The 25,209-nt window shown below is 37.9% G+C and overlaps 3 protein-coding genes and 1 long non-coding RNA gene across 6 annotated transcripts in view; 2 read left to right on the forward strand and 2 right to left on the reverse strand.

Moving 5' to 3' along the window:
• Positions 1 to 25,209, reverse strand: part of LOC136252544 (uncharacterized) — a 72,991-nt gene that overhangs the window by 29,160 nt on the left and 18,622 nt on the right. For both annotated transcript variants that reach the window (XM_066045024.1, XM_066045021.1), the window contains 2 exons: positions 22,001 to 22,099; positions 17,088 to 17,189 (listed from right to left, as the gene is read on the reverse strand). In XM_066045024.1, coding sequence (XP_065901096.1) covers positions 17,088 to 17,189; positions 22,001 to 22,099 — 201 coding nt within the window. The remainder of the gene's footprint in view (positions 1 to 17,087; positions 17,190 to 22,000; positions 22,100 to 25,209) is intronic.
• LOC136252753 (uncharacterized) lies at positions 82 to 1,512 on the forward strand. Its single transcript, XM_066045318.1, has 3 exons — positions 82 to 305; positions 357 to 449; positions 501 to 1,512. Exons 1-3 carry the CDS (start codon positions 170 to 172, stop codon positions 1,103 to 1,105), a joined length of 834 nt encoding a protein of 277 aa, XP_065901390.1. The 5' UTR covers positions 82 to 169; the 3' UTR covers positions 1,106 to 1,512.
• On the reverse strand, positions 1,379 to 2,398 carry LOC136252900 (uncharacterized). Its single transcript, XR_010699824.1, has 2 exons — positions 1,693 to 2,398; positions 1,379 to 1,636 (listed from the first exon to the last, which is right to left on the reverse strand). It is a non-coding gene; the product is annotated as an uncharacterized lncRNA (long non-coding RNA).
• Positions 4,771 to 6,936, forward strand: LOC136252767 (uncharacterized). Of its 2 annotated transcripts, XM_066045336.1 has the most exons (5): positions 4,771 to 5,308; positions 5,722 to 5,910; positions 6,021 to 6,220; positions 6,273 to 6,489; positions 6,549 to 6,936. In XM_066045336.1, exons 3-5 carry the CDS (start codon positions 6,207 to 6,209, stop codon positions 6,714 to 6,716), a joined length of 399 nt encoding a protein of 132 aa, XP_065901408.1. In that variant the 5' UTR covers positions 4,771 to 5,308; positions 5,722 to 5,910; positions 6,021 to 6,206; the 3' UTR covers positions 6,717 to 6,936. The 2 variants fall into 2 exon arrangements, 1 of the variants encoding a protein (XP_065901408.1); XR_010699784.1 differs by lacking the exon at positions 6,021 to 6,220.

A 25,209-nucleotide genomic window follows, 5' to 3' on the forward strand; every position in this document is an offset into this window, starting at 1 on the left:
TATTGCACTGAAATCGCAAGGGCCATTTAAGTGGCCCACCATATTTGGCACAGAGGTGCGCGCGCTAGGATTACGTGATCGTGAAACGGTTTAGTGCAACGGAAAGCCACGTTTCTGGGCTTTAATTCGAGCTCAAGAACTTTGTGCTGTGATTAAAGATAAGCGAGATATGGATGAAAATACTGTTGTTGATCAACTTTTCTATAACGACACCGACGATGACTGGAACAACTCGGACGAAGAGGACTCTTTTGTCCATGGAGAAGACTCTTTTGTCCTTGATAGGCTTACCAGGGAACAAGACGGTAAAATGGCGGACAGATGAATCGGTCCTATCACTTCGCCTGCCATTATAGATGATTATGGCGATGTGGAAGAAAATGATCGTGAGGAAGAGTTCAGCAACGACGAAGAAGACATCTGGGAAAAAACAAACGATGATTATGAAGGTATAATGCTTTTCACATGTTTTATAACTTGAGTCCTGCTTCTTCTAATAGCTGATGTGAGCTATTGTGAAGGTCATGATGAGTCAAGCCATCCTGGACCATCTGGGCTACATAGTGGAGTGAGTGATGGTGGGATGGGTAGCCTGGAAACTGAATACCCCTGTAGTGGTTCTCCTGTGGCTTACCATGGCTCTCCTGTTAGTTCTTCCCTACGTTCTCGTTCTTCTCCGCATGCCCCATTTTCACCTAGTGATAGAGGCAGGGACTACTCACCATCTCCATCTGATCCTTTGTCTGGTAGAAATAGAGGTAGAGGGAGGGGTAGGGGTAGAGGAAGGGGTAGGGGAACCGTGTCTCCAATGGATCTTGTGCCTAGTCGAGGTAGGAGGAAAGGTACTGGTAGGGGCAGAGGTACCGGTAGGGATTTGGCTATCGATAATGCTTATACTCTAGAGTGCTGTTTCACACCTGTGAATGATCGTAGGACCATCAAAAGCTTTAGGGAACAACTGGCTACTAAACTTTTATGTCAACATAGCTCACGCCAGCATGGAGGACGTCAATCACAGGCTCTTCCACCTCAATCGCCTGCGAGGCTTGAGGAACGCCATTTCATAGAGAACCTCGGGACTGACGGTGACTGCAGTGTGTTCTGACCGGAAGACACATAGAAAACGTACTAAGTATGGCTGCGTAAATTGTGGAATGGTTCATTTGTTCTTTGAAAATTGTTTTAAGATATACCACAACAAGGAAAACTATAAATAAATAAGGGGTGTATGCTATTTACTGTGTCTTAGACTTTTTACAGGTTCAGCCGATGTACGTATATAGTTTAGATGTGTTGACAGTATTACTGTATCTGTTTAGTTATGTACAGAGCTGTTTGTATTCAGGTTTTTCTACGATTGTGGTTTTTTTCTCTGAAATCACTTGGATCGGTGGTTTCTAAATGAGGCAAACCCTTTACTGAGTAAAGATCCCAGCTCTTTAGTGTATATATTTCATGTACATTTTATGTTTGAAAAGTTTTTCAAATTCTAATGCTAATAATAATACTTTATGTTTGATGAACAGTGCATGATAAAATGGATTGCTGTTGGTATTTGATTGACCAGTCACCAGAATACGTCTTGGCAGCACGTTGAAACGCCACAGTGATTGTGTTGGAGTTCTTTGTTACATGCCTACAGGGTAAAAATAATTATGAGAATACGACAATTTTTTTTCAATTCACAACTACCTGAGAGTTGTAGCTATGTCAATGGAATTTCACTACCTTGTATCAAGGGTACCACCCTTTCTAAACACCAAGTGTTGAGGCGAATGGACAGAGGAGCTGCCTACCATGATGATTATTTCCAAATGATGCGCGTATTGCTGTGGATAAATGGAGAAGTATTATTGATAAAAACATAATAATAATATTGGATAAACCCCAGGTTATCCACCGTCTGTGTACCAAGTTACAAGCTGATACATCAAGGATTTTCACAGATACAGTCGTGTAAAGACGTGCGGTTACTTCGCACAATTGTGTGAATACCACAAGTTTTTTCTAAAATTCATAAATACCTGAGAGTTGCAGCTATGTCAATGGAATTTCACCACCTTGTATCAAGGGTACAACTCTTTCTCGACACCAAGTATTGAGGCGAATCGCCAACGGAGCCACCTACCATGATGGTTATTTCCAAGTTATGCGCATATTACTTCGGATAAATAGAGAAGCATTAATGATAAACAATTGATAGTCACGATGGGTAAACCCCAGGGTATCCACCATCTGTGTACCAAGTTTCAAGTTGATACGTCGAGGATTTTCAGAGATACAGCCTTGTAAAGACGCGCGATTATTTTCGCGAAAGTAAGCATAAACTTTCGTGCGTTTTCGGTGTAATAAATAATAGGGCCATTATAATGGCCTTTGCGCGTTTAAGGGTTAAGGTGGCACTGAAGTAATTATGTGAAGCCATACAATGCCCATTTGTCACAATTAAAATTAGCCCACGCACTTAATTAGCTATTTCAGGGTGGTGGAGAACTCCGCTTGTGAACCATGTAGTCTACGTTTAAAGGGTTCTTATGATAGCCTGTAATGTTGTAGCTTAGTATGCCAAGTTCCGTGAAATCATCCACTTTAATTTGTAGCTATTAAACTCTGAACTTACGAGCCAATTTTAAAAATAATTCATCCCAGAAACAACCTAGCGCTAAGCCTCCTTGGCTCTTATGGTTTCTCACCTTGTAAAACAACTCTATGGAATCCTTTTAAACGATAACAATGTGGAAACTGGTTATAATACAAACCCACATTTTTCAACAAGTGATATCATGCCCGTCAACAGCGAATCATGAAAAATTGCTCCATAGCCCTGTAAAGAAATGCTTCACCAGTGCCTCTGCCAAATTTTAGGGGTCTATGGTACATAAAATTAATATGGAACTATTTTACGAATTGTAAGACAGTGTAATTGGCCAGGGCACACTCTGTAAAGCAGTGATCACGCGATGACAGCTGGTGTTGTTCACCGTGAAGTTACCAGAGTTTTGACAAGGTGATGAGCTACATTTAATTCAGATCTGTGAAACCTGATACATTTTTCAAATTCAATTTTATTAAATAATTATAATCTACTTAGCCAAGTGCTATGCTCTGGTAACGTTTCAGCCTCGTATTCTGAGAACTTTTGGAGTTACAGCCCTGCAAATTAAAGTAGCAACAACAGAAAGATCAATCTGTATCTCAAGTATAGAGAAAATAAATTACAGACGCTTAATTACAAGAAATTTTTCAATACAGCACCTGTACAAAATCTAATGGACTAAAGTTACAAGAAACCCCATACCAAAACAAATGTGAAGAAATATAGTTTTGCAGCAAGAATGATAAATGACTGGAATTCATTACCATCTGCCATCGTTATAGCTACTAACACCAATTCTTTAAAACTTTGTTGGACGTTTATTGATGCAATCGTAGATTTAAGCTTTGCTTTCTTTTTAGAAATAAATAAATAAACTAAAATGGTTGCAGCTTATGAACACAATGACATATTATGGAGTTGAGACTTGCACCTCATGTTCACCATGAACACGGCACTGAAGTCATCATGTGTTACGTGAATCAACACCTGCATGTTAGTAAAAAAACCAACACTATACCAAGCTGTCATAGTGAGGCTGGTTTTTGGGTGATATTTTAGAAGCCCATATGATCCCTCACTAATGTTCCCATGAAAACCTGATGAAATACGTTTGAAAGCCCATGAAAACTTTTCCTATACAGTGCTACCATACTGTAGGATTATTATGTGCATGACATAATGTTGCACAGAAAGCTTATTGTATTATTTTTCAGGTTTTGTTTTGCTCATCTAAATGTCAACTGCAGAAGAAAATTAATACTAGAGTACTTTGAAGAGCCATGTTCCTCAGAAGTTACTGAAGTGATGAGTCAGTGCTGTGATGTTTGTTCACTAACTAGTGATACAGAGGTAGTTGACTGTCAGAGGGAAATTAGTGCAATTGTGCAAACAGTGGAAGAAATTCCTAATGTTGGTGAAAAAAAGATTAGTGTATAGTAAAAATTGAAGCATTCTTATCTGCAGTGCCATTCACAGATTGCAGAATGGTTGTGTGGATACAACAGAAATTCTACACATGTGGATGGTAACTCTACACGCCTTGGTATTGGAGCTTCGTTACAATTAACCGAATCATCCTGGAGAATTAGAATTAAGCAAGCATGGCAGATAGAAACAAGTAATTGGGGCATGGTGAAGGAAGGGCTTCAATGGAAGTGTTCAACAGCTATGAGGTAACCGAAGCAGGTGAACAGGATTCACAGTCACTTAAAGCCCTCATGCTTCCAGTCATTGATTCCTTCTACCAGTCTACCATTTCAAATGCCGATGAACCCCTCACAAACCAAGGCAAAGCAAAGGAAAACACCTATTACCAGCAGGGGCGGATCCAGACTTATGGAAAGGGGGGGGGTCAAAAATGAACTGAGGCAATGCATTGTCTCTAGTTTGATAAGGTGAGTCCAAATAAAAACAGTCACAGCCAGCTGGAAATAGTTGTCCACCTCACCAACCACGCATTTATAGCTGATAAAGTACATAAAAATCCTTAAATAGCTCACTACACACTGCTCTAATACTGTGACTGCTTTATTAGAGTGACTGAGTATCTCGATCTTGGTATACTTAAAATTTTTGGAGGGGGGGGGGTCAAGAGCCCCCTTTAACCCCCCTGTATCTTCCCCTAACCAGTGCTTTCAAATCTACTATCCAGCAGCAGATACTGGTATAATATAGAAAGTTCAGTGGACTACCAATATCCTGGAATGTTTGGAGTTGAGCATCTCCAGCAATTGGGCTATGTGCCATATATTTCTGCTTTGCCTTTCTATGTCGCAAAAGACGAACACTTCCTTTTTAATGACATTCAACTTAGCAAAGGTAAATTAACTAAAGGGCACCACGCAAAGTAAATTTTACTGGAAGAGGAGCTGTATTCTCTTATTGCACCATGTGGGGGGATAAAACAGTGTTCTATATATGATTGTTCATATGTTGCTGCTATCAGCCAGGGCCATGCTTGTCCAGAACATACAGAGGCTGAGCTTGTAGTGAGCAAAGACTGTCCAGTTGAATTTGTATATGTCTGGCCAGAAAACAGTGAAGACAAGCGACGATGGTTGTCTGGAATTGTAAGGGTGGGAGATCTGAAATCAAGAAATCTTCACAACCACCTCATCAATGGTCCAACTAAAGTGCCCTCTAAAGTTGTGCAAGACATTCAGAGTGCAGTGAAATTAGACCCGTCACTTAAAACTCACGATATTGTTACAGGTAAAGTACCCTGCAATACAGTGGAACCTGTCTTAGCAGCCACATGTTTATAAATCCCAACTATAAATTCCCAAAGCAAGAGAATTATACTACTACCCAACTGTCTAAAGCAGTTACCTGCCTATTAAGTATCTTGGCCCAAAGGTGACTGGCTAAAACAGGTTCTACTGTAATTATACAGAATTTATGAATTCAGCAATGTATCAGTTTACCACCTTTTATATATCATTACATGTACCAGTAGCTAAATGACATGCTTCCCATTAAATAACATAGAAGACCGACTATCAAGCTTGCCTCAACAAATCAACACAGAAGTGTTTTTCCAATCATAATTGACAATGTACTCCTGCTTCAGTGCTGTGAAAAGATTGTAATTTACAAAAGGTTTACACTGTACTCTGTGCCAATAGGAAAAGGATTGCCATATATGCCAACAGCAGCATCGCTTGCAGCAGCATACAAAGGGAAAATTAAGAACATACGAGCATCTGTCCTAAAGGAGACAAAAGAAGAAAGAAGCCTTGGTGCCATAATCTATTCATTTGAAAATGGGACAGTTGAGTACGACAAGCAGAGTACAGACGTGTTTGGTACTGTAGGTACGTAACTGTATGTTCATAAGTATGACTGAGGAATTGCGTGCCAACTAATAGCAAGAACCTTACTAATAGCTACTTTACAATAGCTCACAAATACATTTGTGTTGTAGGACACATGGAAGAGTATGCAGAACTTGGTCATCCTTATGTTAGCAATTATTCTCTGATGCCAACATTTACATGGGTCCTCACCATGAGCCCAATTATGGCCAGAATCTTCTGAATTTGTAAAAGTAGATGCCCTTTTACTGTATCAATAGAGCTGGAGTACTTGCTTAACGTTGTGTGTTTTGATTATGATTCCTTCAATGTAAGCACACATTTACTAAATAAAAGTTTCATATATGCATATTATGATGCAGGGGCTGTTGTAGTCAGAGTAAGAATGAACAAACTAGATGCAATGGCATACAAAGTGCTTTTGAAACAATTCTTGGTCAAGTGAAGAAGACACATCCCGAGTTTGCCATTGGGAATTCTATGAAAGGTATCATAACTGATTGGTCTGATACTCAATTGAAAGGCATTCAAGCTGCAATTGGGGAAGGAAACGCAAATCAAATAGTGAAAGGTTGTCAGGTAAGAAAATGTATACAGGTACAAGTATAGAAGTAATAATCTGTGTACTACATACTCAGGTGCACTATCAACGTTCTGTTAAGAGAGTGTGTGAAAGAGTCAACAAAGGCTATTCTACACTGGCACACAAAGCATTTAACATCATTGCTTATGCAATACCAACAGAAACAACACAATCTCATGTGGAAAGCCTCTTCCAAGTTCTATGTGGAGAGAAACCATTGTAATAAGCAATAGAGATTTACCTAAGGCATCAGTGTTGGAAGAATACAGAACGGAACACAGAAATGATAAATGGAAATCCTGCAAACACTGGTGCAACTGGTGGATGAGGCCCAACCACCTCTGTATGTAACATTCTTTGATGTACAAACCATACTGTGAGCATGATCTATGCATACATTGGTATATTGTATCAGCTGTGGCAAAAATATGAGATTATGTAACCACTAGGACAATCATATCAGTATGCCGGATCATTGTACGAAGTCCATGCAGCACAGGATTTTTCAAAATTAACACAATTCCTGTTTCACTGCCCTTACGGTGTTCCTATGGTTAGTCCTGGATACCATACAAGGCAGTCAAATCATATCAAAACTAGTCTGTACATTTTGTCAAATGAAGCCATATGCGTATTTCGCTTTTTCAATACATTTTGTACGCAAAACACATGTTTTTAAAGTGTAAAGGTTCGCTACACCTTACACATTAGACTTTCCCAAAAAAAACGGGTGGAATTAACAAATTCTAACCTTCAGCTTTCTTTTGTTCAATACAATTTTATCACAATTCAACCGGGAAGTCACTGCTCTTTCAGGCTGAAGTCCGTTGATTGCAAATAACTCCCATACATTGCGTATTAATGATGCGCATGGCTCATTTATCGCGATGATTCTAAGTCACACATGGGGAAATCCCCATTAAAACGGGTAGCATTATTTAGAGCAGTCTAGCAGCAACAGGTTGGTGTGAAATTTATGTGGATTGTGACGGTATTTGCCAGTGCTCTGGTGGGTTAAACGTTTGTAACAAAAACTCCATATATTTGAATGGACACACGAAATACCTACTTCCCAGAGAGCTACTTTTCGGATGCTACTCGATGCAGCAGGGGTTCTAGTGGACTGAGGTTTGTAGTAATGTATTTTATATCAAGTAGGAAGAGAGATTCTACTGGTAACTCAGAGTCAAATTTTCGTATACGCGTAATTTAATTTTTGCGGTAAACTTGACACAAGTTTTGATATGTATCAGAGAGTTGTAGCTGCTAATATCAGAGCTGTATACTGATACCACTTCGATACCAATATCTGATGTTTATTGTCAATTTCCAATACAGGTTTTCTTATGAACCGACATCATATACACAGCCAATACTTCATAGTCGAACTAATATGTATTACAGCATATTGAGTATATAGCATCATCACTATGGCTGCATTAAATTACTACTATTCATATCTTTATTTGTTGGTACTAATGACTGTTAACAAAAGGTTATTAACCAAACTTTTGTTTTTCTGTCATAGCAAATCACTGAATAAAAAAAACCAACCACCAAACTATCAAAAAAGTGATGCAAAAAACCCTACAAAAAGAAAGAAAAAAACTTGACCAACTGGGGATTTGTATCACTCCCCATTCATGCCAATAGGTTAACCAATGGAATTGGAAACTTCTGGCGATAACAATCACACTTTTGCAACTGTTACTTGGTGACCAACAGTTGATATGGCATTATTTAACCCTGTAAAAACAACCAGACAAATTTCTTCCAGCCCTTATTAGAGTCCATTCTCCAGTCCGTTCTACATTATAGTCATGTCCCCACATCTACAGTTGTACACCTGTAAGCCCGTTATTAAAAAGACACTTTATAATTGTTTTTTGATGCCATTTAATCATTTAATCACACATCCTATGAAGCTATAAAGCATAAGTGGAAAGCAAACCCTATGGCCGCCATGCAAAACAAAGCTATTGTACAGCTATTGCCGGGCAAACATGCCTGTGCACTCAGGCACATGCACGCAAATCCTCCTGGGCCAGGACTAGTAACCCTTAGAAGGACTGTCCAGGTCTCACGGAGAGAGGTTGCGGAACCTGAATTGCACAACTCAAACACTGCTAAGTGAGACAAGGACAGGTGGGAATTTGCTTCCCTAGTAAACACCATGTACCCATTGCTAGGTGGGCTGCTTCCCCAGTTGATACCAGGTCATTAGGTGTACTCATTTAAACAGCTGGGTAGACTGGAACAATGTGAGTAAAGTTTCTTGCTCAAGGAAACAACAACAGCACCACGGGAATCGAACCTGGAACCTTTTGATTACCGAACTGATGCTTTAGCAACCTGGCTATGCTGCCTACATGAGTGCATGTACAAGAAACAGTAGGCTGTGTTTTAGAGTGCAACTATGTTTTAGAAAATTTTGAAAATTTACCCACTACCAGCCTGCCCATTACATTCAACATTATACAGTCATTTTATACGTCATTAAATTGGCAATATGCATTTCAAACTTATCCAGCTTGAGTGTCCTTATATTATACTAACAATATCTATGCATAATAAGTCCTTCTTGCACTTGATTTTGACTACATACTTACTGTTATAGTTTATTGTGATTTTATGTATACAATGCATGGTCTGTTTACTACAGCTATACACTATGTTCATTTATGTCCAATGTCTTTTATAGGTGTGCTTTCACAATGTCACAGTGAAATGGATTCCATGCAATTTGAGAAGCTTCCAAATTCCACAAATGCTGTCGATCATACAATCGATTCAGTAAGCTGACACATAGAGAACCATTGAAACAAGCTATGATGAATACACACAAAGGGAGCATGGTTAAAACATTTAAGTGTCATGAAAGAAAGTATTATCAATAAAATCTCGGAATGACTGGAATGTGTCGACGAGAAATTGAGGTAGTATATAAAAATAGGAGGAATACCCTCTTACGAGGAACAGTTCTATATTTTGTATGCAGTGCACTTTGTTACGTTGATCCTCGTGCTTGAAGACAGTATAACATATCATTGGTACTAGCCTACATTAGTGATATTCTTGGTGCACTGATATAGTTTCCTACGGTACAGATTTATGCAGGGATGCTAAATCTTTCCAAGAGATTTAATGCCAGGCACTAAATCTTCCTACATTAATGTAGGGAAGATTTAGTGCCCCAGCATTAAATCATTCCTACATTAATGTAGGAATGATTTAGTGCCCCGGCACTAAAGATTTAGTGCCTCAAACACTAATCTCTTCTGCACTACTATAGGGAAGATTTAATGTCCGGGCACTAAATCTTCCCTATAGTAGTGCAGAAGAGATTAGTGTTTGAGGCACTAAATCTCCCTACATTAATGCAGGAAAGCACCCCTATTTAGTGACATTTTCAACAGAACCCTGATTTTGTCTCTGTATGTAGTGAAGAAAGGTGGTAGGAGAAAAACTCACCATAAAATGGACTCCCCTATTGATTGCGGACACGACGGTGCAAGTTTAAACTCTGTACTGGATTACATTTGTAAGTTACAGTCATTTTTGTAAGCACCTGTAATTTATTTTCCCAATACTTGCTGTACAAATCGATCTTTCTGTTGCTGCTACTTTGTAGGGCTTTAACTCCAAAAGTTGTTGGCATACAAGGCTGAAACTTGGCCAGAGCATGCACTCAGCTAAGTAGATTATAAATATTCAATAATAAAGAATTTGAAAAATGCACCATTATGTCAGGTTTTTGCAGATCCGGTATATACAGTAGTGGTATTTTAAAGGTCCCGTTGCATTTGCCTAGTGTTTTTAAAACAAAATGCAAACACAACGCAATTGCTCCGCTTAGAGAAGGCTTCCAAGAATGCAAACAGAATGCAAATGCTTCACTAGCAAAAAGGAGTATATGGTGGTAAAAACCTCCGTCAAACTGCAACAGTACAATGTAGGCTAAGCCATTGATAATAACAGCCGTTGTCTATACAATTTAGTTAATAGTCAAAGATAATTATAATTATTGTTATAACATAGCTGTAATCTGCCTAATGGCAAGCAGATGAAGTATACAAACAAAAACTATGCCTAGCTTGTACTCCATCCAATGGCTACCATAGTTTATCCATGTGTGTCTATTTCTTTTTATCCAGCCAGACATCCAACACTTACTTTGCCAGTAGCAGCAGCATCAAGCAGCAGCAAGCAGCAGCAAAGGGAAGAGGAGTTACACCCATCTGGCTAACCTACTAGCTGAAGACAAAACTCTTCATTCTTATGTAGCTAGAAATATTCATTTAATGTTTTGTATTATACTAACATCAGTATGAGGAAGCTCATTTTACGTAGCCAAGTAGCAGCTTTGCCCTGACCGACACTTCACAAAACAAAAAAATTCTTACCATTTAAACCTCCATGGTCACACCCATTTAGTGATTTGGCAGCTTGGGCTCGGACTTACGCTCTCACAGCCACAGGTTACCTTAATCCTTTTGTATTTCATATAATTCACAGCACCTTTCATGGATATACTCCTCATTGACAACTAACTCAGCTACATTGTAGACTTTTTGAGCCCAGTCACAGCCTGTCAGCGAACGAATCGCTTATTAAACTTTCAATAAATATGCCATGCAAATTATTTCATAATGTTTGTGTGTGTGCTTGTGGTAGTTTTCAGTCCAGTTCCTACTCAGTAGACTTTCCTGGCTGGTCACCGTAAGCACTCATATCAAAAAATTTGACTCAGAAAAGAAAATGAAATATTTCTGCATACTAAACGTAGAATTACAGCAATTTTCTGGGGGGTTTTGTAGGAAGACAGAAGTGTTCAAGTAGCCGATTGATTTATCAGCAGTTGGTGGATGTAGAAGTTAAAAGAACTTGTAGTAACAAAGGACTAATCCTTCTGCTTTGCCAGAAATGCTGTCGCCTAGGCTGTTACTATACCACTAGAGGATATTGGAAATGGACGATGAAACTGAGTTACACTGTTAAAGTTTGATACATTCAGTGATGGTAACAGTGAGAATGGAACGGAAAGATTTTAGAATTAATAAAGGATACTTCTAGTAGTAACGGTGATGAATGGTCGCCATCTTTGGACATATCCCAGCTGCCAATTATCGGTTGTCAATGGATCAAGGCAGCATTACTGTACTAGTGCCAAGGTTGATAAAATTTTGTTACTCCTGAAGTTCAGAGGCAGTGTAATGCAGCGGGTTAATAGTTTGTCTCACTGACAATGTTTGTCTTCACTGACAATGTTAGGAGAACAGTGGTATGCATTTCAGAGGATTGAACATGGCTTGAAACTCTTATCATATTGAACCAAGCACTGTTAAGAAACCAAATGCTGACTACCAGTTTCTCAGTCTAAGGCTCGGTCAAGGTAAACTGTTGGTACCATCCAACCACTGGTATTTAAGTTTATTCAGACTGATGGCACTTCGTCACAGTGGAACAGTGCATGACTTGCATTTGTGTCGCAGCTATGCAAATAATCAATTAAATAATCAATTAAATAAATGTATGTACAGAATGTATGTGTATGTATTCTGTAATGTTGTAATCTGTTCGTTGCACTTTGGAGAGATGTGTGTTGTGTTCTCTTCTGGCTGTCACTCGAGAGTCTTGGGCAGTATGACAGTGTATGTATTGTTTTGGTTTCTATTATTTTTGTTATTTGTGTTGAAAGTGTTGTGTATCTGGTGATTGTTCTCCTTTTCCTTCAGTGTTTTAAATTAGTTGCATACTAGCATGAAGAACAATATCACTTTGCCTTACGTCTATGTTTCAATTTGGTGTGATGTTCCCCTTCCATCACAGGTTGTTGGTGATGTTGCCAGTAAAAGATCTTGCATATCAGTGTGAGCAACTGTGTGTTTGGGTGGGTGTGTATGTGTGTGTGGTAACTGATTTTTATATCTTGAGTGTGTTATTTTATTGGTTGTACTATTTTATGCCAGCTGTGTAATGTCATTAGTGAATATACCACATACCACAAACCACAAGTTTGTACACGAATTAGTCAAGATCAAGTTGTAGGAATTCCAACTTATTGAGCGTGGTTACTTACCTAGTGAACGAACTTCATTAATTTTGTAGTGTTTGTTGTAACCATTGAACTAACTGTTGAGATTAGTAAAGAAAGATAAATCACCGTTAGTTACGCACTCGTACTGAAATGCAATTTTGGCAGTGTATTAGCCCGCTTTTCCCAGCCGGTTTATAGTGCCAGTACAATGAAACATTACTGTAGAATGTATTACTGACCGATATTTATATAATTTGTCCCTCAGTAGTGCTACAAACAAACCGTTTCCCCTCCGGGTGAATCCCACAATACATTGCATATTGAGAGCTTCTGCTGGAACCCGCACTTCATTGCCAAAAGGCAGATATTGGAAAGCCAGTCAGGCTACAGCATTGTCGATGAAATGGTTTGCTATATGGTGTACTTTAGTTTCTGAGCGATATCAGGCAATTTACTTTAAGGTGGGAATGTATTTTAACAAAATGCAATCATTTTTACGTATGGCCTTCCCAATAGGAGCAATACATTTCTGAAATTTTTTATTTTTTGTGGGCGTGGTCTTTGAATGACTTTGTATTAAGAATATATCCAGACTTATTGACATGCTTGATGGAATCTAAATTATAGAAATGTACAAATACAGAAAGATAGCTATATGATTGCTAACCTGGTGCATAGACCATCATGTTGCTGAATCCTATGTCTCGTCCATAGCCTTCCTTCAACGTTCCGTAAACTGGTAAGCCAAAATGCACGAAAACCAGAACACAGACAGAAGGCAACGAGGAATGCAAATGCAATGCTTAGCAAATGCAATGCAAACACAATACAACCACAACGTAAATGCAGAGTAACCCAACAGAAACGCAAATGCAATGGGAACTTTTTTTTTGACTGCTACTGTACCAGGAGTGATTAACAAAATGTGTCTGGCTTATAGAAGTAGTAGCTCAACGTCAACTTGTCAAGATTGATTTACCAACCATAAAACATTCAGATACATTTTCAAACTAATGTGTCCAAGTCATCATTATATTCAATCTCAGAAGGCTGATTTTTCAACAATTTCCTGTGGGAACATGCCCCCCAGACCCCACTAGATACAACATGTTTCACATGCTGAGCAAATTATATTAAAATGAATTATTGTATACCACCCTTCTTAGCCTTTTAACTTAATATTTTGTTGCCACACCCCTGGATACAGGCTTCAAAAAGTCTGCACACAACTCTAGCCAAACAGCACAATATGAACAATAAATAGGCCTACCTCTAATATGCCAGCATAATAAAAAGCAAAATAGGCTGGATTGCTATGCCTAGCATAATACTAGCATACTAGGTGGATATTTCAAACTATGGAGCTTAATTCCATGAAAATAGATCAATACTCCCTAATAGAGCAGTCAGCGGTTACTGCAAACTACAATAGAGCATACCATATTTGTCTGCATTACAGCCAGGCTCAAATAAACATTGGGTACTTTATCCTAAACCATAGAATACATGTCTGGGTCCTTTCAGATGCTGGGGTACCAAAAACTAGGCTATGAGTCTAATAAATGCCGGAGTAGTGTGCCGTATAAGAGTCTATATATTGGATAAGCACACTTCACCTTGTATTTCATGGTTGCAAAGTGAAGATTCCAAACTGTAAGTTGATTATATAAGCACTTTCAGCATCACTTTGCTCACAATCACCCTTCCCCTGCACTCTAAGAAATAAATTCCCAAGTTTTTACACAGATAAATACAATAACTATTTAGATTGATACTCTCTAATAGAACAGTCACTTTGTTGTGAAATACTCTAATAGAGCATACACTGATTAACCCTTAATCCCATATATGCCCCAAATATGCAAGTTTTGCACAAAGCACTGTAAATCAAAGCATTAATCCTATGGCTACACAATTTACAGCTGTATGTCATTCTACTTGTGCTGTAAATAATACCAAGGGTTTTTCCTATCACTAAACAGTAAGGCCAAAACTAACCATGTAAATAACATTTTAACAAGGAAACATGCAAACTCTTTACATACCGTATATGACTCTATAGAAGCCCGGGCATTTATTTCCTATAAATCATTTTTGATCCGGTGTTTAAATGAGACCGGCATTAATTTGGACCCGGGCGTTTATTTCTTACTAGCCACTCGTTGAGAATTACAGGTGCGACTACAAGTACCTACGAAATTCGAATCCATAGCCCATCATGTACATAAAACCATTTGGACTCCTCTGCTGGGTGAAACATTGGAAGGTGGGCGGCAGAAAGATGACAATGACCACGATAAATACGCTATGGCCATCACCAGAAGAGAAGGCACAGTTGAACAAGGCAAGACATCATAAGACTGGTGATGAGACATTACTGTAAACTAGTTAGCAGCTGACACGAGTTTAGAACACTGGCATTTATCTCAGTGCATGTCATTAGCACCCCGGCATTTAAATGAGCTCTGGTGTTTATTATGAAAGTCCCCTAGTTATACCCGGCGTATATTTGAGCCCCTGCGTGTATTTGAGCCCAGCTTTAATACGGTCATATACGGTACCTTTATAAAATGGTCCATAACTCAATGGTGGTCGCTCTTAACAACGTGCAACAAGTTACGTTTGTTTTCCACAAAATTTTCTATCAAATTGATTTGGTGTCTATATTTCAACAACAAAAATTGTTTTTAGGGTTGAAGAATTTTCTAAGCCTGTGAAGGTTTACATACCAGCATTAAGGCCAAACTTGAAGTTCAATGACCCTATCATTTGTGGCAAAGTTTAAATGCTAGCATGGTCAATTATCAGATATGATATGACTACATCAAGACAATGTGTTGTACATGTACACGTGTACTTATGGTAAGTTCTGTGTACAACGGAACCTCAAATATTTGTACCTCTGGAGACCACCTACTGTTCAGATGACTGAAAAGTCTACAACTTGTGTAAAATCACCTTAAAACAAGCTATCAAACACAAACACTTATACAAAACAATATTCATGTAGAATGCTCACCACTCTAAACAAGATGTCATATATCCATGGCAGAGGAGGTACGACACACTTTAAGTGCTATCAAAAATAATTTGTCTTAATTGCATATTTTGACTTTTAAGCTGATGCTTATTGCGGCTTTACGGGATTATGGAGACCTTGAATATTCTCTTCCATTGTTACCATTTCCCTTCATTTTGTATGGTGAGCTTTTCCTCACATGATGATGTCTCCAATTGTCCTGTATATTAATATCAAACTGGTGGGGTTCAGCGTGGTTCATCATGCCAATAAATTATTCATAAGAAAAGTGTTCAATTGGTACCAAGTTATCAATAAAACCTCCTAAAGTTCATTTTTAATTGCTCTGTACAAATCCTATGCGCTCACATGAGTGTGTTGTATATCTCCTCAGTATCCATGGTCTCATTGTATAAGCTTCTTAATAATTTTATTGTAGCAAATAATTTTGATAAAAAGTTTCTATTACAGGTGCAATTTAATCTCCTAGTTTTACAGGTGTATAATTTAAATTCTGGTGAACTTGTAAATGTTTGAAGTGAAATGACACTAAGAGTACCAAAATATCATGGAACTCTCATTAAGAAGTAAATATGTTTTTGAGAATGAACATGTCATGACTGTTACAGAATAGGATACTCATAGCTGAATTTTTAGTAGACCTTGTAACATGTAATTAAGTGGAATTTCTTCTTTAAGTTACAAATACGATTACTCTACTTGAAGATTTTATTACAACCATAGATACTATACTATTAACACTGGATTGGTAGCTTTGTTTGTGGACTCAATATAATGTGTACATTCCATGATTTGCATTTCAGCTCGTAAACGGCTAGTTGTTTAGATACCAACTTCACTAAGGGCAGTCAAGAATCAAATTAAGTATGGTATATGAGCGAGTATTTCCATGCAATTCAGCTCAAATTGTTTTGTAGCATAACATAAATTAGGCAACACCACAAAGCCATATTGTGTATGCTTTGCTAAGTCTTTGAAGACATACAATGAAAACTGCTAGTGCCACGTGGTGGTACCATTCAAAACTTTTTCCAGTAGTTTTTAGTCCTAACCAAGCAAGAAGTCACATAGTTTGTGTACCTGGTTCGGGTATTTCTAAGCGTCCTTTAGACAATTGCTGAAATTATGGCAGTCAAGAGTGGCTTTGTGTAGCAATTACAGTTCTTTGTTTATACGGACAAACTTACAGCTAATGGAACAAGTGCCAAATCTTGTCACGCGATAATAGAGCATAGCAACCAAGATAGCAGTGTAACTAATGAAATGACACAACCATCAAATTAATTACTTCTAGCACAACGAGGAGTGCTGGCACATGAAACAGAGCTTCCAATCCTGTGTTATTAGTATAGTATTTATGTTGCACCATACCACAATTGGGAGTTACTATACTGAAATTATGTTATAGAAATCAATTCAGAAAAGTAAACAACATGTAGATAGTTTACAGTGATAAACTATCATAGCACAATACTGTTATTGATTCTAATTGTCATCACAGTTTGTAAAAATGTTACCTGAGGAACTTTACTGCGGTCAGCTTTGGCTTCAGTAATGAGATATTGTACCGTGTTAGCATGACCCACCCTCACAGCCTTGGTCAGAGGAGTTTCACCACTCTGTAATGACACAACACACTCTCAATGGGTTAACTGATAAAAACTTCACAAGCACAAAAACGTTACTATCACTAACTCATATAGTGTATACTGTACAATACTAATGTACTACTTTGACATGTGATCACATTGTATAGGGGTTTGTAATACGGTGAGTTTTGTGAATTACAACTGAACTACTTGTTAAAACTTGTTCTACTCAAGTAGTTGAGTTATCTAAGATCATACAACATTATTTCAAGAAGTTATATAGCAACTCATTTAAGTGGATCACAGTTATCTGAACACCATGCAGGAAACCTTGAGATATTTGTAAACACATTTAGTAAGTGGTCTATTAAAGAAATTAACAAACCTCGCTACACAGAGCTATGCATCAAATTTCGGATAACACAACATATGTTCTATGCACAAACACAATGTAGTCCTCCCTATGTATGAGGGATCAATTTGTTTTTGAATATATGATTGCTACAACTACATACACTATTAATAAGCTCTGGTAATGCACAGTTTTAATGCACTATAATGTGCTGAATTGATAAACTCAACAAGGTAGCTACTAAAATTATAAGTTACAGATCGGTAGAGAGGCCAAACTCATTTTCAAATCAACAGTGAGGAAGCTTTAAGTGTAAGTACTAAATCTTTTGGTCAGTAGGCTATAGTAAGCCATCAGCTCACAACCCAGTAAATATTACTATCACTTTACTTGTACTATTGAAATGGCAGTGTAGCTTTATGAAAAAGACATGCAAAATTTGTTAGCTGCTTTTAAGCAGCCTTCAAAAATATGTGAACCTGACTCCTATTCAAATTACTGACAGTAGTAAGTGCTTTCTATGACACATACTGCATAAGACTGGCAGAGCATGTATAAGGGTAACACCACAAACATACAGACTTTATAACACTGCTGTGTATGTATATGATCTGCTACACATGTACAATAATAGTACAATATATACATCAGTAGTCAAGGTGACTATTGTACTGGTGGATATGCACTTATGACTGTTGTGAGACAAACACTGTAATGTGATAATATTGTTATAATATTATATTGACAAGGACAGGCCAAACACACAATACAGAAACTACCTGTCCTTTAGTAAAATACTGTATGGTAGCGGTTCACAGGAGCCTTATGAACCATGTTTGGATTACTGGCCAAGTGATGTTTCATTTTTTCAATGATTAATACATTTAAGCAGTGCTTATAGCATACATATAATTTCACCACCTAAACACAAATGACAACTTAAATACATACCTGTACACCAGCTGTATGTAGTATTACAAGTGAACATTTACAAAAACAGTGCTCCCAGTAAGAATTCTTAAGCACCAGGACAAAATGTCCTGATAAATCCAAACTTGTCTGGACAAATGTATACTTTGCATGGATACAAGTGACCTATAACACTGCCTGTAGTAAACATTCTCTGATATAAGGCACTCTGACTGTAGGCATTTCCTTTGTTGTGCTGAGGATAGACATTCTTTTATGTGCTGAGATACTATTACAAGTGATTTTGTGAGGTTTCTATACAGCACAGGGGTTGGCATTGGTACATTAGTGGTCACTCTCTTGGATGGCTTGAATGTTTAATCTCCTAGCAACCAAGAGACAGCTATTAGTTAACTAAACAGTAAACCAAATATGCACAAACTGGGTTTCTTGGGCTCTGTCCTGACAAATACAATTGTGGTCAGACATTGGCTAATTTGTCTGGAAATTGTCCCGTTGTCCGACTGTTATGTGGAGCACTAAAAATGTAACAGTAGTTGGTAAGATAGTCAAACTTACAAGCAAGAGCTACACAAAATTTACTATCACACATTGCTATTGTGAATGTAGCTACTGTACCAAATACATTTATCTGGGGATCATTTAAAGGACTAAGGCTGGCTTTAAGAATCAAAATATAGGATATTGTTTGGTAAATGATCCACTTAACACAAGTAGTAGTTGATACAAATATCATAACTTGGGTAATAGAAAAATCATGTAGTTAGGAGGGGGTGGGGAGTAGTGTGTTGTGTATGTTGTATACAAGTACTAGTATAATGTTACACAGCTGGGTAGCCAATAATAGCCAGTATGGGGAGGGGTATTCACATTTTAATGCAATGACAACCTGCTATAGAGCTTGTTCAATTACTCTAATAGCTCATACATAATTTCACGATGTTAAAATTTTGTGACCTGATGAGTAAAAACCAGCCACTTTCACAAATTTTATTTTGCTATAAAAATGTATTTATATAAAATACGCTTGCAACATAAAAATTTTACGCATGACTTAGTGGGGGGTATGCACTGAAACAAAACTTGAAATCATACATCACCAGATTTTCCCGTTCATTGGGAGTAAGAAAATCTTTGTTTCATGTTCGTACAGCATATGGTATATGATTTATGGGTGCTTATTTGCAACGCAGTAGAAATAAAGTTTACCATCATCATTTGATTATTGGAATGGCCTTCTTCTTTGTCCACACGGAAAACACTATACCTTGATTAATGTGTCAGTTCAAGGTGAACAGATTGAGCTAAACCCCATCTTCATAGCTTGTTTCACTGTTTCACTCATGAGTTATGATCAATTAAATAAGCACATGTATTTTATTTGCCATATTGTTTCTGCTGTGTGTTTATTCCTGTTCCAACTGTGTAGCGCTATAACTCTATGATTATTCATCTCAAAAAGCCGAAACTTTTGCTGTCCACTCCTTTGTTACTATAGATAACAGAAAAGCAAATGGAATTCAAGGAATGTGTGAAAATGGCTGGTTTGGGCTCAGCACATAGGCGGTGGAGACAGGGGGGCCAGGGGGGCCATGGCCCCCCACTTTTATGGGACACTGTTTGCAAGAAAAGATCGAGATACTCTAATAGAACAGTCAGTATATGGATACTCTAATAGAACAGTCCCAGTATTCAGAGAAGCAGTGTAGCAAGTTACTTAGCTACATGTGTGTAGTTGTAAATGAGGAGATATGATTGGTGGAGAGTAGCTATTGTCAGCAGGCTATGACCTTTTTTTTTTTTTTTTTTTTGGTCTTCAATATACTGCTGGCCTGGCCCCCTCACTCTTTGGCCTGCTCCACCGCCCCTGGCTCAGCAGATCACATTTTATAGTCTTGCCATGATATAATGCTGCTAAATGAAAGGGATAGTACACCAAGCCATACAAGTGCTAATTTTAATAGCATACAGACAAGTAGCCGGGATTGGAATCATCCAGTTGTTCATGTTGGATCATTGTTACTGGAAGTAGTGAAATTTATCACACAGAAGACTAGTTCTACTCCTGTGACTACTTCCATAATAATTGAGAGTTCCTGTGCTATAAGTTTGGTTTCTTCAATATGGTACCTTAAGAGACACACCCAAAAACCAGCCCTGGCCACTAATTAACCAGCCTCTTTCATGAGGAAGGCTTACCACAGCTAAAATAAACATAAAATATGTTCATGATGTAATAACTTGTTGCATTTTATTACATCATGCCACAAAATAGTGACCTTCTAAAGGGATAATTGTAAGCAATGGTACCTTTGTTTGGTAGCAAAAAAAAACTACTCAGTAAGCTTTGCCTCATACAAAATGCAAACAGCAGGCTCTAGCAGTTGGTGAAAACTTGTAATGTTGTGACTTGTATTATTTGTAGTAAACAAGCCTGTTCAGGTTTATTATGGGTTAGCGCTGCTGTTCTTGTGGTTACATCTCCAAGCGCTCCATTACCCACACCATTTACAATCTTCTATTTGGCTTAAATAATCTGTCTAGACATGTAACTCTACAATAAAATGATTCCAAGTTATTTGTAGCAGCTCTGTGGAAGTGAGAGTTATTGTTGCTCATTGTCAAACCACAGTCTTTGAGTAATTACATAAAACCAAGTAAATCGCTTGCCACATTTGTGTGGCATCACCACTTGTATGGCTTGACATACTACCCCTTTAAGTTGTTTGAGGTAGCAATTCATTCACTACCTTATACGGCTTCATTTATGGGCACCACAATTTGAGTGTAGGAGTGGTAGTGGTTTCGAAAACTTGTAGCTAGAGCATTCGTACATGTAGTCTGCAGTGGCCACTCCATACTTTTTTGCAAAGGATTGGGCATGCTACACTATCACCCTGTTGGTTGTGTAGACTGAAGCACTTCAGCGGTGCAACAAATACTCTTGTATGATGCAGTAAGGATAATTCTGTAGTAAACACTAGCATCATAGATATGACCATAGAATAAAATCTATGGTGGACAAATTACAGTGGAACCTCTCCTATCTGGGCAGTCTGGTACATAATACTGTCCATGCATATCTCAGAAATGTCCATAACTAAGAATAACATGTTATTACGCTAAAGTAACTAACATAAATACAAGTAATGGTTGTTATTGCTATCAGTTAGTGCTGTGTAGTTCAGTGGGCAGTACTAATAAGAACTACCACTTGGTTGCTGGGTGATAATACATTTTTATAGTTCAGGGAAGTGACCATGAATGCTCTGTAGTGACTTCCCTGTCTGGAATAAACAAGTCACTAAACAGGTAAACAGCAACCTTTAGGCTCCCTCCTTGTGAACCAAATGGTCAATAAATTACAAGCCACATGATCAGCAACTTGGTCTTTCCAAAACAATGGAAATTCCCAGATAACAGAGGACAGGATAGCTTCCACTGTATTTGCTTTGCAAAATTATTAATGGATTTTTAATTTTACAGTTGTGATGCCAACCGTAAAGCCATAAAATAGAATTTCATTTTCATGCTATATACATTGAACAAGTTAACTTACCTTGCTCATAGCATCCACAGTAGCACCTGAATTGATCAACAGTTGTACAGTGTTCTTCCTTCCAATGCTGCTCGCACAATGTAAAGGTGTCCAGTCATTCTACACACAACAACAACAAGGTGTGATAACACAGGTATACACTACTAATATTGTACAAACAAACACTAAACAGTACCACAGATCTGTACTAGATATGATGATCACAAATACTACTAGAACAGCTAACAGATGAAAGGAACACAATTAATAGTCACATCACCATATTCTCAATACTCAATAATATACTCTATCACACCATGATATTATTTATTGATATCATATTCATACCATGATACTAAAACTTGTGACGTACATTAAGATATAATGTGTTTCCCCTATAACAGTTAGTCATATACTATGTATTGTGTATGTGTGGATTATTTGTGATAATAGTGTTTTCCAAATACATTCCAGAGACAGATTTCACTGACTAAAGCAACTACAAGTTAATGTTCATACAACACAATAGTAACATTTGTCATTAATCTCCTGACCTGATAACAGATTCTCTACTCTATGCAGTATATTATGTTGTGTGGTACAATGGTTATGTGTTGTCAGATTGTGTTTGAAATATGAGTATACCAGTGTGATACTTCTTACCATACCAGAGCTTATGATAATATATTTTTGCTGTCCTGCTACAACGTTCTGACAAACCAGAATTGGTCGGACAGTTGCCTAAATTGACTGAACATGTGCTACCGTATCCACTGTAGCATAGCAGAGGGTCTGCAGCTGTTATGGGGGGTTATGAAAACCTGGACCGGACCAGGCTGGACCAAAGGTCAATTCTCAAGGCAAGCAAGATTAGCCATGTTGTAAATATTTTACTGCTATTTACATCCTCTATAGCATTTATATATAGCTACACAACTCACCTTGCAGCAACTCTGTCAAGCACACAATTACAATGGTTGAGCAACATGAAATATCCACTGTAGAACAACTAACTAAGCTAAAACACTTTCTAATGTGCTTTGCTACATGATCGCTACAAAGCTACGTGTTCTCCTGCTGTACTTGCATAGAACTGGCACACATGAGTGGCCGCCCAAATTTATTAGAATCATGCTGTGCAAAGTGATTGAAACTAAACTAGCAGTTTAAACGCCAAATTTGTCTCAAAATCCATTTGGTGATAGATAACATATGGAGATAAGCAAGGTACGCAGTACTTAAATTATTTCAGGATAGATTTCTAGAGTGAAAACCATGACTTTAACAAATTCATGCAGCCACTCATGTGTGCCAGTTCTATACAAATACAGCAAAACACATAGCCTTGTAGTGATCATGTAGTAAAGTACATTAGAAAGTGTTTTAGCTTAGTTAGTTGTTACTTTGCATTGCTCAACCATCACGACTGCGTGCTTGGCAGAGTTGCTGTAAGGTGAGTAGTGTATAAGGATGTAAATAGCAGTAAATACCGTATTTAATCGGTTAATAGTTACAGTTCACATAATAGTCGCCCCTGGATGGTAGCCACAGCACAACCTTGAATTACTGTCATAAGAGCTGCCCTCGGATAAGAGCCATGGCTTGTAGATGAATATGCTGATACAAGTGTTGATGACACATGTTTGAAGGAGAAACTAAGCAAAGGAGTTGTTTTAAGCCTGGAAATGGCGACTGTATTTGCTGTTACTTCACATTCATCGCGTTGGTAGCCATTTATAAAAATGTTTGACTCACATGAGCTTTATATGTTATGATTTATCATTAACATAATGGAGAATCAAATGGTCCTTACCAAAACACCATAGAACACACTATAAAGAAATTATCAACTATTTTCTGAGGTGAGTGATCAGTTTGTGTTGTGTTTTGTGACAGAATGTACCCATGGCGACTTTTGACCTTATGCTTTTGCCAAAGGGTAAAACCCTAGGTACTGCTTTATTCTTTATTACATCACAGATAGAATAGTACAAATTGTGTAGCTTTAGCACTTACTGTACGGAAGTTACAGCACATTGTTTATGGTCATGCATTACAGCTGAAATATTGGCCTATGTGCACTTTTATTAATAATTGTGTGTGGCTTTAAGAGTTAAAGTGAAATGATACTGTTTACCTTGTTGCACTGTATGCCATTAACGTCATTCAGAATTACAGGTATTTACTTGTAATTCATAGCAATGTGTTATTAATAATTATGTAACTAAATCCATATTGTAGACCACCCTCAGAGGTAAAATCAATATGGAGCCATATGACCAAAATCTTTCTTCATTCTTATCAGCTATAACATGTAGGTTAGGGTTAAAACCTGGTCAAGTCATCCAAGTCTCCTGCTTTATAGAATATCTGCAAGATTGGACCACTGTGAATTAATTGATTAGAACATGTCATAGTCTAGTTCTGCTGTAGCCCGGCTTCTTTTGTGAGCCACACCCCCTTATTGGGATAGGACAAATTAAGCAGTGCACTGTTACCATTTTACACCACAGCAACAAACTCACTAGTGGGATGTTCCTTTTGTAGTTCTGATAAATGCTTGCCTTCTGTGCTTTGCCATTCCTTTTATCTTCAATTAAATGGTCATTTTCTTCTTCATGGAAACCATACCATGGCATTAATTTTCTATATCAATAACTACCTTGAAGGAGTGTATTTAGATGCCACAAAACTATCTGAGACTGTAGTATCAGGTAGCAGCTAAGTCACATTTTTAGAACAATAGCCACGCCTTCTCTAATGATAAGAATGCGCCACGACAACAATCTAGCTCCGTAGGAAAACAAGGTATTGTGCCATGTCCTCTAGCTTCATCTACTGTGTAGCTCAGTGGTGAGATCAAGATATTTTAATACAGCAGTCACAGCCACACCAGTAGAAAATCTAGAAACTCTCTGAGGGGGTTACAGGTTTGGACATCCTACGTGGGCATTAGTGAAAGTCACTCAACAAGTGTGAACAAGAGTGCTAAGCACACTCAGCATGCTCCAACTAGGGGGGTCGGATGTATGCCCCCGCAGACATTTTTTTGAAAAAAAATTGCATTCTGAGATTGAAGTTGGTAACACTTTTGATTAAATAAACACTATACGAATTACTGCATGCTGTTATTTTATTATGCAACTATAGCAGTGGCAATTGCTCAGCAGGTGTAGTGGTAAAACATGCATTCGATTGCATGAGTAACATAATACAGTACCAAGAGTTTA

The sequence above is a fragment of the Dysidea avara genome, chromosome 1 (assembly GCF_963678975.1).
Source record: "Dysidea avara chromosome 1, odDysAvar1.4, whole genome shotgun sequence".
Lineage (NCBI taxonomy): Eukaryota > Metazoa > Porifera > Demospongiae > Dictyoceratida > Dysideidae > Dysidea > Dysidea avara.